General features: G+C 43.7%; 1 protein-coding gene across 1 annotated transcript; it reads right to left on the reverse strand.

The window, feature by feature from the left end:
* Positions 1–3,345: 3,345 nt before the first annotated feature.
* Positions 3,346–4,423, reverse strand: LOC110755523 (uncharacterized). Its single transcript, XM_021956750.2, has 2 exons — positions 3,936–4,423; positions 3,346–3,829 (listed from the first exon to the last, which is right to left on the reverse strand). Exons 1-2 carry the CDS (start codon positions 4,421–4,423, stop codon positions 3,346–3,348), a joined length of 972 nt encoding a protein of 323 aa, XP_021812442.2.
* Positions 4,424–14,185: the final 9,762 nt, after the last annotated feature.

The following is a 14,185-nucleotide window of genomic DNA, read 5'->3' on the forward strand; positions in this document are numbered from 1 at the left end:
CATCTATTTATAGGAGCCTCGGGGCTAGGGTTTCATAGAGTTTCGTAGAGAATAAACTCTGATTAAATGGAGTTTATTCTTTACCCAAATTCGTATAGATTGAGTCGGACTTGATTCTATCTGAATTAATGATATTATCTCATTAATTATAAGATAATATCTTATAATTAAGATATTATCCCCTTATTAGGATAATATCCAAATTAATGATATTATCTTATTAAATAAAGATAATATCTTATAATTAAGATATTATCCCTATTAATTAATTAACCAAATAAATTGGTTTAATTAATTAATTTAAGGGATAATATTCTTTTCCATGTGGTGTGCTGTGATTGGAGACGAAAATATTTGCTCCCACAAATGCCCCCAGCTTCTGCATGGCGCTTGTGTGGCATGTAGGAGATGAAATTATTTTTCGGGCTCTCCAACTGTGTCTGAGCTTTCTTCTGTGAGTTGGACTCCTTTTACAAATCAGATTCCCAATTGGAGTAGGCTCCTGACTGTTCTTGGAGTTGGATTCCCAGTCGGAATGAGCTTGCAATTCCTTCTTGACCCGGGTTGTCCAACTTGTATAAATACAGGGCTTCTCTTCACTCTTTCTCACATCGCAAATTTAACTTCTCTATTTTCTAGCTTGAGAAAGATCTTGGAGAATTTGTACTGCTTGTTGAAGAGAGGAGTTGTCGTGCATCCCAAGGTAAGTCGAGCACATATATATTTTTCTTCGTCTTCTCTTCTTCGCTGCGAGGACCAGCTGGGTAGGACTAGGCTAGTCGTTGTCGTGACTGGCGGTCGAAGACGGTTGGAGAGGCGATGGTCGCTGGTGTCTGCTAAGCGAGTATCAGGAGGAAGTTGGTGGCCTGCCCCCTGCCCAAGATTTGAGAGATGGAGGCAGAATGGTCTAGACTCTGATGATTTGCCGGCTGGGCAGGAAGAGTGTTCTGCCGAACCCCTTTAAAAAAGGAATGCTGATGTTAAGTCTTCAAGGAATGAAGCTGCGACTTCGCGGGTGAAGGATGTGTCTCCGTTTGAGGAAGAAGCCAATGATCCCTTTTACTGAGAAGACTCAAGTATGAGTTGTTCCTTCATTATCAACTAGGGTTAAGCATTTCGTTGATGCAGGTGATTGACAGTATGCGCAATGTTCGGGATGTTCCACTCAAGCCTCATGCTGACAAGCTTGAGGACCGTGTTCTGCTCCGTGAAGTAGTCCATGTGAGAACTAGTTCACCTACTGGGAGGCAAAGAGATGCTAATATTCCTCTCCGAAGTTCGGGTAGTCTACAACAGTCCAAGAATGGAGATTGAACTGGGAGGTCTGCTCATCTGTCCAACCATCATGATCTAGCTGTTAGGTCCCGAGTAGTCAAGCGCGGAGTTGATTCAGCATTGTTGATTCCTTTAGAGGCAAGGATGGCGACGGCTAAGAAGACGAGAGATTCATCTATCCGGGCTAAAGGTTCTTCTGCAACGTCAACTGCTGATCCCAAGATGGAAAAACAAAGAGAAGAGACATTTCATCTGCTTCAAAAGGGAGTAGGTTTTTGCTGCTGAGATTGTCCGGAACTCGTTTGCTGTTACCCCTTCTTCTACTCAGTTTAACAATTTGGAGAAGAAGGATGCCGAACTGATTAGCAAGCTTTCTACCAAGCAGACCCGTTATGAGAAGAAGACATCTGATTTGAGGACGATGATATTTGAGCTGAAGAGTTCCCTTGCTCAGAAGGATTATGAACTTAGCTCTTCTACTGCTGACTTGGCTAGTTGAAAATATGCTTGCTTCCGTATTGAGTACAAGAATGCTAACATCTCTCTTAGTTATGACAAGCTCTTGGCTAGATTTCGTGCCTATCACAAGTTTGTTGAAGAATCCAAGTTCAAAGCTACCTTGGATGCATACAAGCTGAGCTACTTAGACTGCACAAATGGAGATGATCCCTTCTATGCCATTGGAGATGGAGACATCGAGATGCTCTGTCCTTACTTGCTCGCTGTGCAAAGTGAGCAGGTTAATGCTGTGAACATGGAAGGAGTTGAAGAGCAGATGGCTGAAGAGGCGGTAGCTGAAGAGGATGGAGCAGAAGAGGATGCAGCTGATGAGGTGATGGCAGACATCATGGATCAGGCATGTGGAGCTGCTGAGAGCGTGGCTGATCAGGTGGATGCTAAAGAGGCTGCAGATTAGGGATCCCCTGCTAGCATTTCAGAGTATATGAAGACTCCTTTATTTCTTTTCAACTTTTGTAGTCTACTTTTTGTTTAGAACAATTGGTCTTGTTTGACCATCTTCTTTTTGTTTGAACTTGGCAAATTGGTCACTTTTCTATGGAAATTTCAGTTATTGTTTTTTCAACTTCAATTTGCATATTGTCTTGTGAACTGCTTAAGTGTCTTTGGGTTGTGGCATGTTTGGCCTACGTCTAGGGAAGTGTCGAGGAGTGTGGCCGTTAGGCCTACGTCCGGAGACGTGTCGATGAGCGTGGCCTGTTTGGCGTTTGGCCTACATCCGGAGACGTGTCGATGAGTGTGGGTCGTTTGGCCTGCGTCCGGAGACGTGTCGATGAGTGTGGGCCAATCGATGTGTGGCCCGTTTGGCCTGCATCCGGAGAGGTGTCGATATGTGGCCCGTTTGGCATGCATCTGAAGACGTGTAGATGAGAGTGGCCCGTTTGGCCTACGTCCAGAGATGTGTCGATGAGCGTGGCCCGTTTGCCCTACGTCCGTAGACGTGTCGATGAGTGTGGGTCGTTTGGCCTATGTCCGGAGACGTGTCGATGAGAGTGGCCCGTTTGGCCTATGTCCGGAGATGTGTCGATGAACGTGGCCCGTTTGGCCTACGTCCGTAGACGTGTCGATGAGTGTGGGTCGTTTGGCCTATGTCCGGAGACGTGTCGATGAGAGTGGCCCGTTTGGCCTATGTCCGGAGACGTGTCGATGAAAGTGGCCCGTTTGACCTACGTCCGGAGACATGTCGATTGCTTTTGTGTACACTTCATTAGAAAGAAAAGCTTGAACTTGTATTGATGTCTATGTGACTACATTGCTTTATTGAATCAAAAGAGATGAGTTGCACGAGTAACATCAAAAGTAACTTGGCTTCAATGAAGGTGAGGGAGGCTAGGCCGCCTGCTTGGAGGCAAGCTAATAGGTGAGTAGCTTCGTGGATAATACCCCCGGAGGTGATGGGCATTCCATTGTCTTGGAACTTCCTTCCCTTAAAAGATGATGCTAGGATCATCTTCCATGACTGGGTAGCTGTTGACGGCTTGGGAGACAAAAGTTGCTTGCTTGATCTTTCTCTTCTGTTCCCTGGTGGTCAGCCTGGACTCTTGGAGTCGGCTAGAATCGTGTTGATCCGTATGACTTTTTTCGTGGAGGCTCATTGGCAGCTGCATCTCGATCCTTGATTTGTTGGATAGACCCCCTTGCAATGAATTCCGTGCAATGACCATCTCTGACTAGCTCCTCGAGGTGCCTTTTCCAGGCGAAGCAGTCGTTTGTGTAATGACCGTACCCTTCATGGAATGCGCAGTATCTACTGGTATCTTTCTTGGCTAGGTTTCCCTTCAAAGGCGATGGTTTCTTCAACCAAGGCATGTCCTTTACTTGGGCTAGGATTTGGTGAATCAGGATAGTGAACTTGGTGTAGCTCTCAGTTGCTGGAGCACCTTCTTCAGGCTGTGATCTGCGCTTGCCTTCATCCTTGTTGTTGCCGTTCCTTTGGCTTGCCTGCTCAGCCGTTTGATCGGCTTGCTCGGCAGCCTTCTTTGTGGCAATCCGGTCGTCGTCCAAAGTGCGTAGCGCTCTGCTGTCGCGAAAACTTCTACCAATGTTCGGCAGGAAGAGATGGTTAGCTCATGATACAGCTCACACTCAGTTGGCAAGCCCCTCTTGAAGGCAGAGGACACAACTTGGTCATCACATCCTACGATTTTTGCCATCTTCGCCTTGAACCTCTTGATGTAGTCCCGGAGGGATTCGTCAGACTTCTTGTGCAAGTTGAACAGATGGTCAGGGTTCTTCTTAATCTTCGGTAAGAAGTGTATTCCTTGGTGAAGACATAAGCAAGCTTCTTGAAGCTGCTGAGCGACCCGGATGGCAGGGTGTTGAACCAGTCCTGAGCTGCTCCTAGAAAAGTCATTGCAAACACTTTGCACATTAATGCATCTTCAACCTTGTGGAGGATCATAACACTTTTGAAATGCTTCAGATGACTTTCAGGATCAGAATCCCCTTTGAGGCATGTGAAAGAGGGCGTTGAGAATCGTTTCGGGGGAGCAACCTGCTTGATTTCGACGGTAAAAGGTGAGGAGTTTGCTCGGTCTACCTCCATGCGTAATTCATCTTCGAAATTTCCACCAATCCTTAAATCTCGAAGTCGGTTATTTACAAGCTTCTCAACATATTCCGCACACATAACCGGTCGGTTACGTTGGTGACCTTCGCGATTTGGGCGACGCTGATTGACTTCCTTGTTGGTTCGCAAGGGTCGACCTTCTCGGTTGTGCTACCTAGGCGGCGTGTTGGTGGACTGTGCTTGTGAGGAATTTCCTGTAGCTTGTCGACAGGAATTAGTTCTTCGGGAGCAGGCAGCGGAGGCCCTTTCTTCACGATCCTCATTGTGGGGGTCGTTAGGTTGACCTCCCTAGGGGGCCTAGTCTTTCGTGAACATTGGTCCTTGAACTCAATCTGGGTGAGAGACTTCGTCTGCCCATTTGGCCTACTCGACCTACTTGATACACATCGAACTGCCTATTGACACGTTCGTCCATCCTTCTCTCTTCGCCCTGTTGTCCAAGGCAAGGATTTTGAGCCAAGTTTATTTGGTTGAGGAGCTGCCTCATCAAATTGTTTTGGTCGTCCATTCTCTGAGTTAGCTGGTCAACTCTCAGATTGAGGTCTACTTGACTTCGTGGATCGGGAGGAGAGAATTGTGTGGAGCCCAATTGCACACGGGCTAGGGTTTCATTGGAGGTGTACGTGAGAGCGTACGTTGAGTGGGGAGGCAATGGAGGGAATGTTTGAAGTTGCTCCAAGATCGGGCCTAAGTCGGCGGTGGTCGTGAGCCCACCTTGATGGGAGGTTCCACCATGTTCGGCGGCGGCGCTATGAAGGTGGCTAGATTCAGCCACGGGGCCTTGAGATGGCAGAGGCTGGTGCGATGGTCCCAGCTGCGGGTCTGGCAGGTGGCACGGTGGTTCTAGCCATATGGGGTGGCAGCAAGGGTTTGCTGCGGGTTCACGACGGCGAGTGATGGAGGTGCCACCATGTCGATCGTGGGATCATGGGAGGAGTGATTTTGGGCCGTCACGGATCGAGCCATCGCGGCGGTCTTGCTCCTCGTGCGCTTGCTTCCAACCATGGTTGTTTGGAAGGCTTCGGTGGATTGGAAAATAGGAGGAACGGATTCCTTGAGCACGCATTGAGTATAACTCGCGCTCTCAATGAAAGCACCAAATGTTTGTGCAAATAATCTCACGGGAGAATATTCGCTCTTAGATCCTTCAACCTTCGATCTTCCTTCTCTCTCTTCCTCGATTCCTGTAAAAAATACTGGAGTAAATAGACTACACTCGGGGGGTGTTGGACAAAGGCCCTCTGATGCCTAAGTTAGTTCGAGTGTTTGTAGGAAAACAATAGCTAAGCAAAGGGTACGGAGTTGAATGTATGGTGTGAACCGGGAGGCCGGAGCCATGTGTGGTGGCCGGAGCCGTGTGGAGAAAATATGGAGAGTTGAGAGGGAGAGAGAGCTTCAGGTATTTTTCTCGGGTATTAGGAGTAGATTCAGATGTATCTTGAATGATAAATGAAGTCATCTATTTATAGAATCATCAAGGCTAGGGTTTCGTAGAGTTTCGTAGAGAATAAACTCTGATTAAATGGAGTTTATTCTTTACCCAAATTCGTAGAGATTGAGTCGGACTTGATTATATATGAATTAATGATATTATCTCATTAATTATAAGATAATATCTTATAATTAAGATATTATCCCCATATTAGGATAATATCCAAATTAATGATATTATCTTATTAAATAAAGATAATATCTTATAATTAAGATATTACCCTTATTAATTAATTGACCAAATAAATTAGTTTAATTAATTAATTTAAGAGATAATCTTCTTTTCCACGTGGCGTGCTGTGATTCGAGACGAAAATATTTGCTCCCACACAGTGCATCATTTCAAGCAATAAAATAAAGAGGTAATTACAATTTTGGTCATTGAGGTTAGGGTCGAATTTAATTTTCATCACCACACTTTCAATTTTCCGATTTTGGTCATCACATTACTCGTCATTAGCAAATCAACTCATATCTCTCAATTCCGTCTGTTTAATTGTACATACAAAGTGCACGTAGGGACAAAATTGTACTTCCACTATTTAAACCATTAATAAATAAAATGAAAAGAAAAAACTAAATGAAATTAAAAAGTCAAAAAAAAAAAAAACAACCAAACCACAATCCCCATCCAATCCCTATCCCCAAAGAATCCTCCTTGGCGCACAACTTTTTGGAATTAGAGAAGAAGATCAAAACCAGTAGATGAAAAAACAAAGGATTAACTACACTTTAGTCCCTGGAGGTTTAGTGTCAGTCTCGAAATGGGCCCCAAGGTTTCATTTAAGTCAATTTCTTACCCAACATTTCGAAGTATGACCAATTTACACCCACTGTTACATTGACCGTCAAAGTCAGACGTTAAATGCTGACGTGGCAGGCGTGGGACCCACCTCATAACCAAACAGCAGTTAGAAAGTGACGAGACGAAGGGCAATTTCGGCAACAACAAAAAAACCCAACGTTCGCCTTCTCTCTCCAACGCACGCGTTCCAAGGCAATTCCTCTGTTTGTGCTAAAACTAGACGGGTAGTAAGTAGGCCAACTTAAAGATGAGGTGGATGTTGAAGGTCAGGACCCTCAGTATGTAAGAGCATTCGGTAGATAAATGGACATGCATACAGAAGACAAATGTACGTGGTTCACCCGAATAATGGGCTACATCCACGAAGAAGTATGTTCTCATTACGATAATGTTGTATACAATGCACATAGGGTTTGACCCAAGGAGAGGAAGAATACCGAAGGCTGATAGCCGAAGGCCGAAGGCTGGTGGCCGAAGGCTGATGGCGCCGAAGGCTGAGGGCGCCGAAGGCTGGGGATTTGGCTGAAGGCCAATGATCCGTGGGCTTGTAAATGGGCTCATGGGTAAGCCCATGAGGCCCAAGTAGCCTGCCCAACTCTCTCCCTTCTTGAAGGGGAGAGGTCTCCTTTTATAAAGAATGGAGAGTCCCCTCCTCTTGTGTTTTGTCGATGTGGGACTCCCTTCCCTTTGGCTTGGGAGTGTTTGGGGAGTGCTTGGCCAGATATTGTACAAACATCCTCTATTACCCAAGCTTGGGAAAATTAAAGAAACTCAGAAACTGAGTTTTGTTCATGTACTGAGAGAGACATAGAGGAGAGAAGAGGGTTTGTTCGTGTTTTGGAGAGCAAATTTTTGAAATAGACCGCAAACAAACAGAAACGGAGTGAAGCCGAAAGATCTGAAAAATATGAGTTGGGAAGTTCATCCGAAAGGATATTGAGAACCTTTCTACGGTACGTATGACTTACTGTTCTAAGTTTCTTGGCAGATGATGTTTCATAGTGAAACTATCAAATAGAGAGTCTCAGTTTCGAGTTTGGTGTGTAGTGAAAGTTTGGCTTTTATAATGGATTGTGAGTTTTGAGTTAGGTGTCGATATCACTGTGTCTATTTAATTGGTAGATGGAATGGTGTGAATGGTAGGTGGTATGCGGAAGTAAACTTTGGCTTTTGTATGTGGTCCTACAACCACTGGAATCTTACCTTTTCTGTATGTGTGTACTGACATAGAAAGTTTGTATATGTATATGTGTGTGAGTATGTGCCTGTTTATATTTGTATTTGTAATTGTATTAGTATATGTATTTGTATTTGTATTTTTATTTGTATTTGTATGTGTGTATTTGTAAACAACCTCACATGTATTTTTTTTGGGTAAAATTCATATGTGGCTTTTGACCTGCAGGGGATGAGGCGGGATTTTCTATTCAAATGTACCACAATGGTGAAATAAGAGGTAACTATTATGTGAATGGGTCTGTTGATTGGTTCGATTATTGTGATAAAGATAGAATGTTAATGACTGAGATAGAGGCCATGGTAAAGGAGTTAGGGCACGAAGGTTTGATTAACTACTGGTACAGTATTCTAGGTGATAATTTTGATGGTGGCCTAGTTAAGCTAAGTGAGGATGCAGATGTCTTAGACATGCTAGTATTTGTGCCAGACACTAGGTTGATAAATATATTCCTAGAACATGTCTTGGCATGCAGTCAAGAGCAGTTTTACAATCAAGTGGCTTCAAACATATTTATAAATTTGGATGATAATGTTGGGACCAACACTGGGGTAGTGATTGAAGAGCTTGATGACAATTATGGTGCTATTGTTCCAATGGGTTGGGGAGTATCCGTGGTGCAAAAGGTGAAAAAAAACAAGTGTTGTAATAGAAGAGTTGAATGAAGAAGCAAGTGGACAAGGCAAAGAGTTAAATGGGAGGTTGACTGAACAAGCAGGTGGACAAGGCAAAGAGTTGAATGAAGTAGGGTTGACTGATGAAGCTTTTAAACTAGGCAAAGAAACTGCCACTGTGAATAATGAGGAGAATTCTGACAAGGGCCAAGAAAAGCCAAATCAGGGTTGTTCTGATAAAGGCAAAGGCAAGTATCAAGACATGTCACATAGGGTGAAGCGTGCTTCTGGTAAAAAAAGATGCGGCAGTTTGAGGACAAAGACTGTTCACCATAAAGACAAAGCTGTGGAAGGAAGGGTTGATGGCGTCAGGATCCAGTCCAAAAGGCATTCCATGATGTTGAGAAGTGGAAGAAGAGTGGCAAATGCTATAGACTTTGAAGATGAAGATGATGATGCTTCTGATAGTGAGGACTCAGATTATATGATTCCCAAGAACTTTAGTGAAGATGAAGATGAAGATGAAGATAATTGTTTTTTTTAATGAATGGGTGGATGACCAAACTGAATGGACAGGGGTTAAAGAAACTGGGAATGAGGCTGCTCCTAATTAGCCTACAGATGTTGACTTGGATTCTGAAGATTCTGAGTGCAAGGATTATGCCAAGTATAATTCTGATGAGGAAGTTGATAAGAATTGGCCAGAGTTCAATGCTGCAACTGACATGGAAGATCCAAAGTTTGAGATTGGCATGTTGTTTGCTGATTGTAAGGTGTTTAGGGCAGCTATCAGAGAATACTCCATCTTGCATAATAGGGATGTAGTGTTTATTAGGAATGAAGCTTTGAAGCTGAAGGCAGTTTGTGGGGACCCATATTGTGGGTGGATGATATATGCTTCAAAAATGCAACACGACAACACATTGCAAGTGAAGACATATGTAGGTGAGCACACATGTACATAGCTATGGGAGAACCCTACTGTGAAGTCAACATGGATAAGCAAGAAATATGTTGAGACATTAAAGTCCAATCCCCAGTGGCCAGTCAGGTTATTCAAGCAGACTGTTGAGAAGGATTATAACACAAGGGTGTCAAGACAACAAGTCTATAGGGCAAAGGATAAGGCACTAAAGTTAATTGAGGGCAGTTTCAATGAACAATATTCAAGAATTTGGGATTATTGTGAGGAATTAAGGAAGAGTAACCCAGGAACCACAACAATGGTTAAGTGTGATTTCCAACAACAGTTGGGCCAACCTTTGTTTCAAAGGTTGTATGTTTGTTTAGGAGTTGCTAAGGAAGGCTTCAAAGCTGGGTGCATGCCTATTATAGGTTTAGATGGGTGCTTTTTGAAGAGTGTTTATGCAAGGCAACTGTTTAACTGCTGTGGGTATAGACGCCAACAATGAAACCTGGGGAATTACGTATGCAATTGTGGAATCAGAGTGCAAGGAATCTTGTATTTGGTTTCTGGAGCTATTAGTGAAGGATTGTGAAATACTTAATCAATTTGGCTTCACCTTTATATCCGACAAACAAAAAGGTTTACTGCCTGCTTTTGACCAAGTGGTCCCTAATTGTGACCACAGGTTCTGTGCAAGACACCTGTTTTCCAACTATAGGATATTGTTCAAGGCAAAAAGCCTAAGAGACAAGTTTTGGGAAGTATCATTTGCAACCACTGTCCCCCACTTTACAAGGGCCATGGAAGAGCTGAAAAAACTGTCCAAGGATGCATATGAATGGCTAACCACTCCAGATAAACCTCCAAGGCATTGGTCCAAGTCACACTTCAACACTCATTTGAAGTGTGACATGTTGTTGAATAATCTGTGCGAGTCCTTCAATGCTACCATATTGGAATGTAGGGATAGACCAATTCTGTCAATGTTTGAGTATATTAGATGTAAGCTGATGAGGAGAATACAAGGAAGAAGGGAAAAATTGCTAAAATGGAACATGCCTATCTGCCCAAGAATATTGAAAAAGGTGGAGGGAAATAAAGCCAAGGCAGGTGCTTGCGTGCCAATGTGGTTAGGGGGAGGTAAATTCCAAGTGTCAGCTGGTGGCCATGCACAATATATTGTGGACTTGGAATTGAGGACTTGTTCCTGTAGAGCTTGGGATTTGCAGGGATGGCCTTGTGTTCATGCTATTGCAGCCATAAATTATAAAGAGGGTGTTAATGTCATGGATTTTGTGGATGACTGCTATTTGACAACAACTTACTTGAAGACATATGATAATCTCATACTGTCTATGAATGGGATGGATATGTGGGATAAGAGTGACTTTCCACCGTGTCTTCCTTCGTCTTACTCTAAACAGCCTGGAAGGCCAAGAAAATGTAGAAACAAAGAAGAGGGAGAGCACAAGGGCAAAATGAAGATGAGAGCGTCAAGCAACCAAGCTGAAACTGCATTGTCTCGTATTCCCAACACACAGGACTCTGTCAAATGTGGCCAATGTGGTAAAAAGGGGCACAATAAGAGGACTTGTCATAGGAATCTTCCTCCAAAATCCAAACCTGCAACTAAGAGGAAGAGGGGTACTGAAAATACCCAGGTATAGCAACTCAATCTTGTTCAATTTTATCCCTTAATAACCTTAAGCTTTTGTTGCTAACTGACAAGCATTTTTATGTTGTAGAGCACTATTGACCATCTCCCGCATCCACTCCAGCTGGTGGTCCAACCACCCTAAAGCAAAGATCCAAGCCTCCAAGGCGTGTGCAAAAAGGGAAGCCTCTGGTAAGTAACTTGTCTTTATGATGGTTATTATCAATGTTCGTAAATATCCAAATAAAATGTTAACATCCTAAACATTTTGGAGCCAAAACCAAGTAAAAAAGGGTGTGCCACTTCTGAAGCACAACCGGCCTCAACTTCATGTCCTCATCCATCAACTTCTGTTTCAACTGCATGATCAAATGTTGTAGATTGAAGCTCACTGTTAAAGGAATTTGATGACTAACCTTTTTTTGTTAGACTGGTAGTTTGTGTTTATGGGTGGTAGAAATCCACCTAACTCGGGCACGAGAATTGGCTTGGCACGAGAAGAATAGCGGCCGGGCTTCTCAACTACGAAGTTCGGCCGAATGGAGCTGGGCACGGATGAAATTAGGCTCTTGGAATTGCGGCCGAGCTTGAAGCTCAAGAGGTCTTGCAAAGTTACGGCCGAGGCTTGGAGAGTTTGGGCAGCTAGGCTACACGCTGGTACGGCCGGGTTATGGAAGAATAGCGGGCAAGATTCCTAGCGGGTGAGATTTCCTAGCGGCCGAGATTCCTAGCGGCCAAAGTACTTTCTCAAAAAGGTGGCCGAGGACTTTTCTTCAAAGGCCATGGTGCCTTCTCAAAAATGCGGCCGATATGTTTTCTTCAAAGACCATGGTGCCCACTCAAAAATGCGGCCGATGTGTTTTCTTCAAAGACCATGGTGCCCTCTCAAAATGCGGCCGATGTGTTTTCTTCAAAGACCGTGGTGCCTTCTCAAAAATATGGTCGGGCACTTCCCTTTGCAAAAGTGGCCGGGCACTCCTTAAATACCTTGGTTGGCCACTCCTCTTACAAAAAGCTGGGCTAGGGTGAAGTTTCTCCTTGCTCACCCCGGCGCCCTCCTCTCAACACTTGGGCAAGCAAAGTCGGGCCAAGGGAGTTGAAGTTCGGCGGGAGGTATGTCCGCCGAGTGCCCAATATTCGAATATTTGAGAACTCAAATATAGTTCAATGTAGGGCCAAGCCCAACATCCAAATATTTGGAGTTCCCATACCACCCATCTTGGCGAATGGTCGACGGATGGTAAGCCAACTCTAGAATTCTAAAAACTCAAGGGGCACAAGGTTCCACCAAATGTCAAGATGAAATCTCAGAGGTCAAGGCCCAAGCCACGGATTCACGCCCAAGATTTCCTGAGGTCAGTGTGCATGTGATGGAGGCCTCACAAGGAAACAAATCAAGGAGATTGATGATAATTCATAATGTTCCAAAGCAAGGAAGAATCAAGCATGTTAGAATATCTCAATCAATGCAATCCCACGGATTTAGGAGGGCTTCGAAAGGAAAGATTTTTGAGAAGAGTTGACATTTGGCCATTCAATGGCTAGCCCATGGGCTGACGAGTGCCCTATATAAACCTTGCTCGACGAAGGCAGAAGAGACACAACATCAGACAAACAAACCTATTTTTCGTCTCGCACTTTTCTTTTCCTAGACTTAGGATTTTACTTTTCATGCACCTAGTGTAGCAAGTTCTTCCTTTTCTTAGTGTAAGTTTAAATTCTTGCAATTTACATTACGTTGTCATTTAAATTCAAGTTTATTTCAATTGCTTTACTTTTCATTGTTATCGCACTTCAATTAAGTTTAATTTCAAGTTCATTTTACTTTATCGTTCTTATCGCTTTCATTTCATTCTTGCTTTATTTATTGCTTTAATTCATTTTATCGCACTTTAATTCTCGTCTTTACGTTATTTATCTTTCGCACTTTACTTTACGCGTTTGTCTTTAAATTATATTTAAGTTTAAGCACATTTACTTTACGCAATTATTCTTCGTTTCATTACGTTTCACCTTCAATCTTCATCTCCACCCACTCCACATCATTTGGTCGCTCACATAAAGCCTTGACCCCGAGGTAGTGAAAGAACCTAGGCCGTGAGGAGGTTCCTTGCTCGGCCGAACAATCATTTGATTAAAGTAAGATCTCGGACGCAACACATCCATCAACTCACATTCCATTCAAGCCCAAATTCGGGGCTTGGTGGTGGCACGCCCCGCACTCAAAAAAGAAGAAGGACCAAAAACTCCTTCAATTGGCCTACCCGGCCGAAAAGAGGGAAACATAATTTGGCACGCCCGGTGGGATTCACTATATGAGTGATCGAAAGGAATGGCAACATTCCTATCAGCCGATGAACTACAACGGCTATGATTCTTATGGCTCGAATAGCCAATCCATCGGCCAACACTATGGCCAATATAATTTTACCCATCAAAGTGGGCCTAACAACCAATATGGCTCAAGTAGTCAATTTGGTTGCCAATATGGTGGGCACAACTATGTTGGGGAATTTGGTGGCCAATATGGTGGGCACAACTATGTTGGCGGATTTGGTGACCAATATGGTGGGCACACTTATATTGGCGGATATGATCTTATGAACCAAAATGGTTCGAATGATCAAAATGGCTTTGGTGGCCAAACCAATCAAGGTGGCTATAACGGCCAACACGATTCTACATATCAATATAGCTCTGGTAGCCAATTCAATGGCCAACATGGCGGAAACAACAATCATGGCCAAAATAAAATGATATATCAAAAATATGCGAATGGCCAACATGGCTACAATGGCCAGTCCAATCAGGTGGCCGAAGGGCAATACACTTACCCAGATGGCCAAAATAATCCGGCCAATATTTATGATCAGCCTAGTTATGGCTCCCACCAAACAACTCATCCTAATGGCTATGATGGCCAAAATGTTCTTAGCGTAAGTGAGAGGCCATATGTTGACCGCATGGACAAAGAACATCAAAATTTCATAAAGGAAGTATCTAAAGTGAAAGATATGGCGAATGAGTTTTATGCTTCCAACAAACTTTTGATCCAAGGTTTGTGTGAAATTGCCTCGCTACTTGCGGTCGAAGAGCAAACTCTCAACCTCAACC

The sequence above is a fragment of the Prunus avium genome, chromosome 7 (assembly GCF_965620075.1).
Source record: "Prunus avium chromosome 7, drPruAviu1.hap1.1, whole genome shotgun sequence".
NCBI lineage: Eukaryota > Viridiplantae > Streptophyta > Magnoliopsida > Rosales > Rosaceae > Prunus > Prunus avium.

What these genes read in the sequence shown, in the direction of transcription:
- LOC110755523 (XM_021956750.2), bottom strand. Translation starts at nt 4,423, where the DNA reads ATGTGTGCGGAATATGTTGAGAAGCTTGTAAATAACCGACTTCGAGAT. An exon ending in AGGCGAAGATGGCAAAAATC is followed by an intron (nt 3,830 to 3,935) that starts GTAGGATGTGAT and finishes GAACATTGGTAG; the next exon opens with AAGTTTTCGCGACAGCAGAG.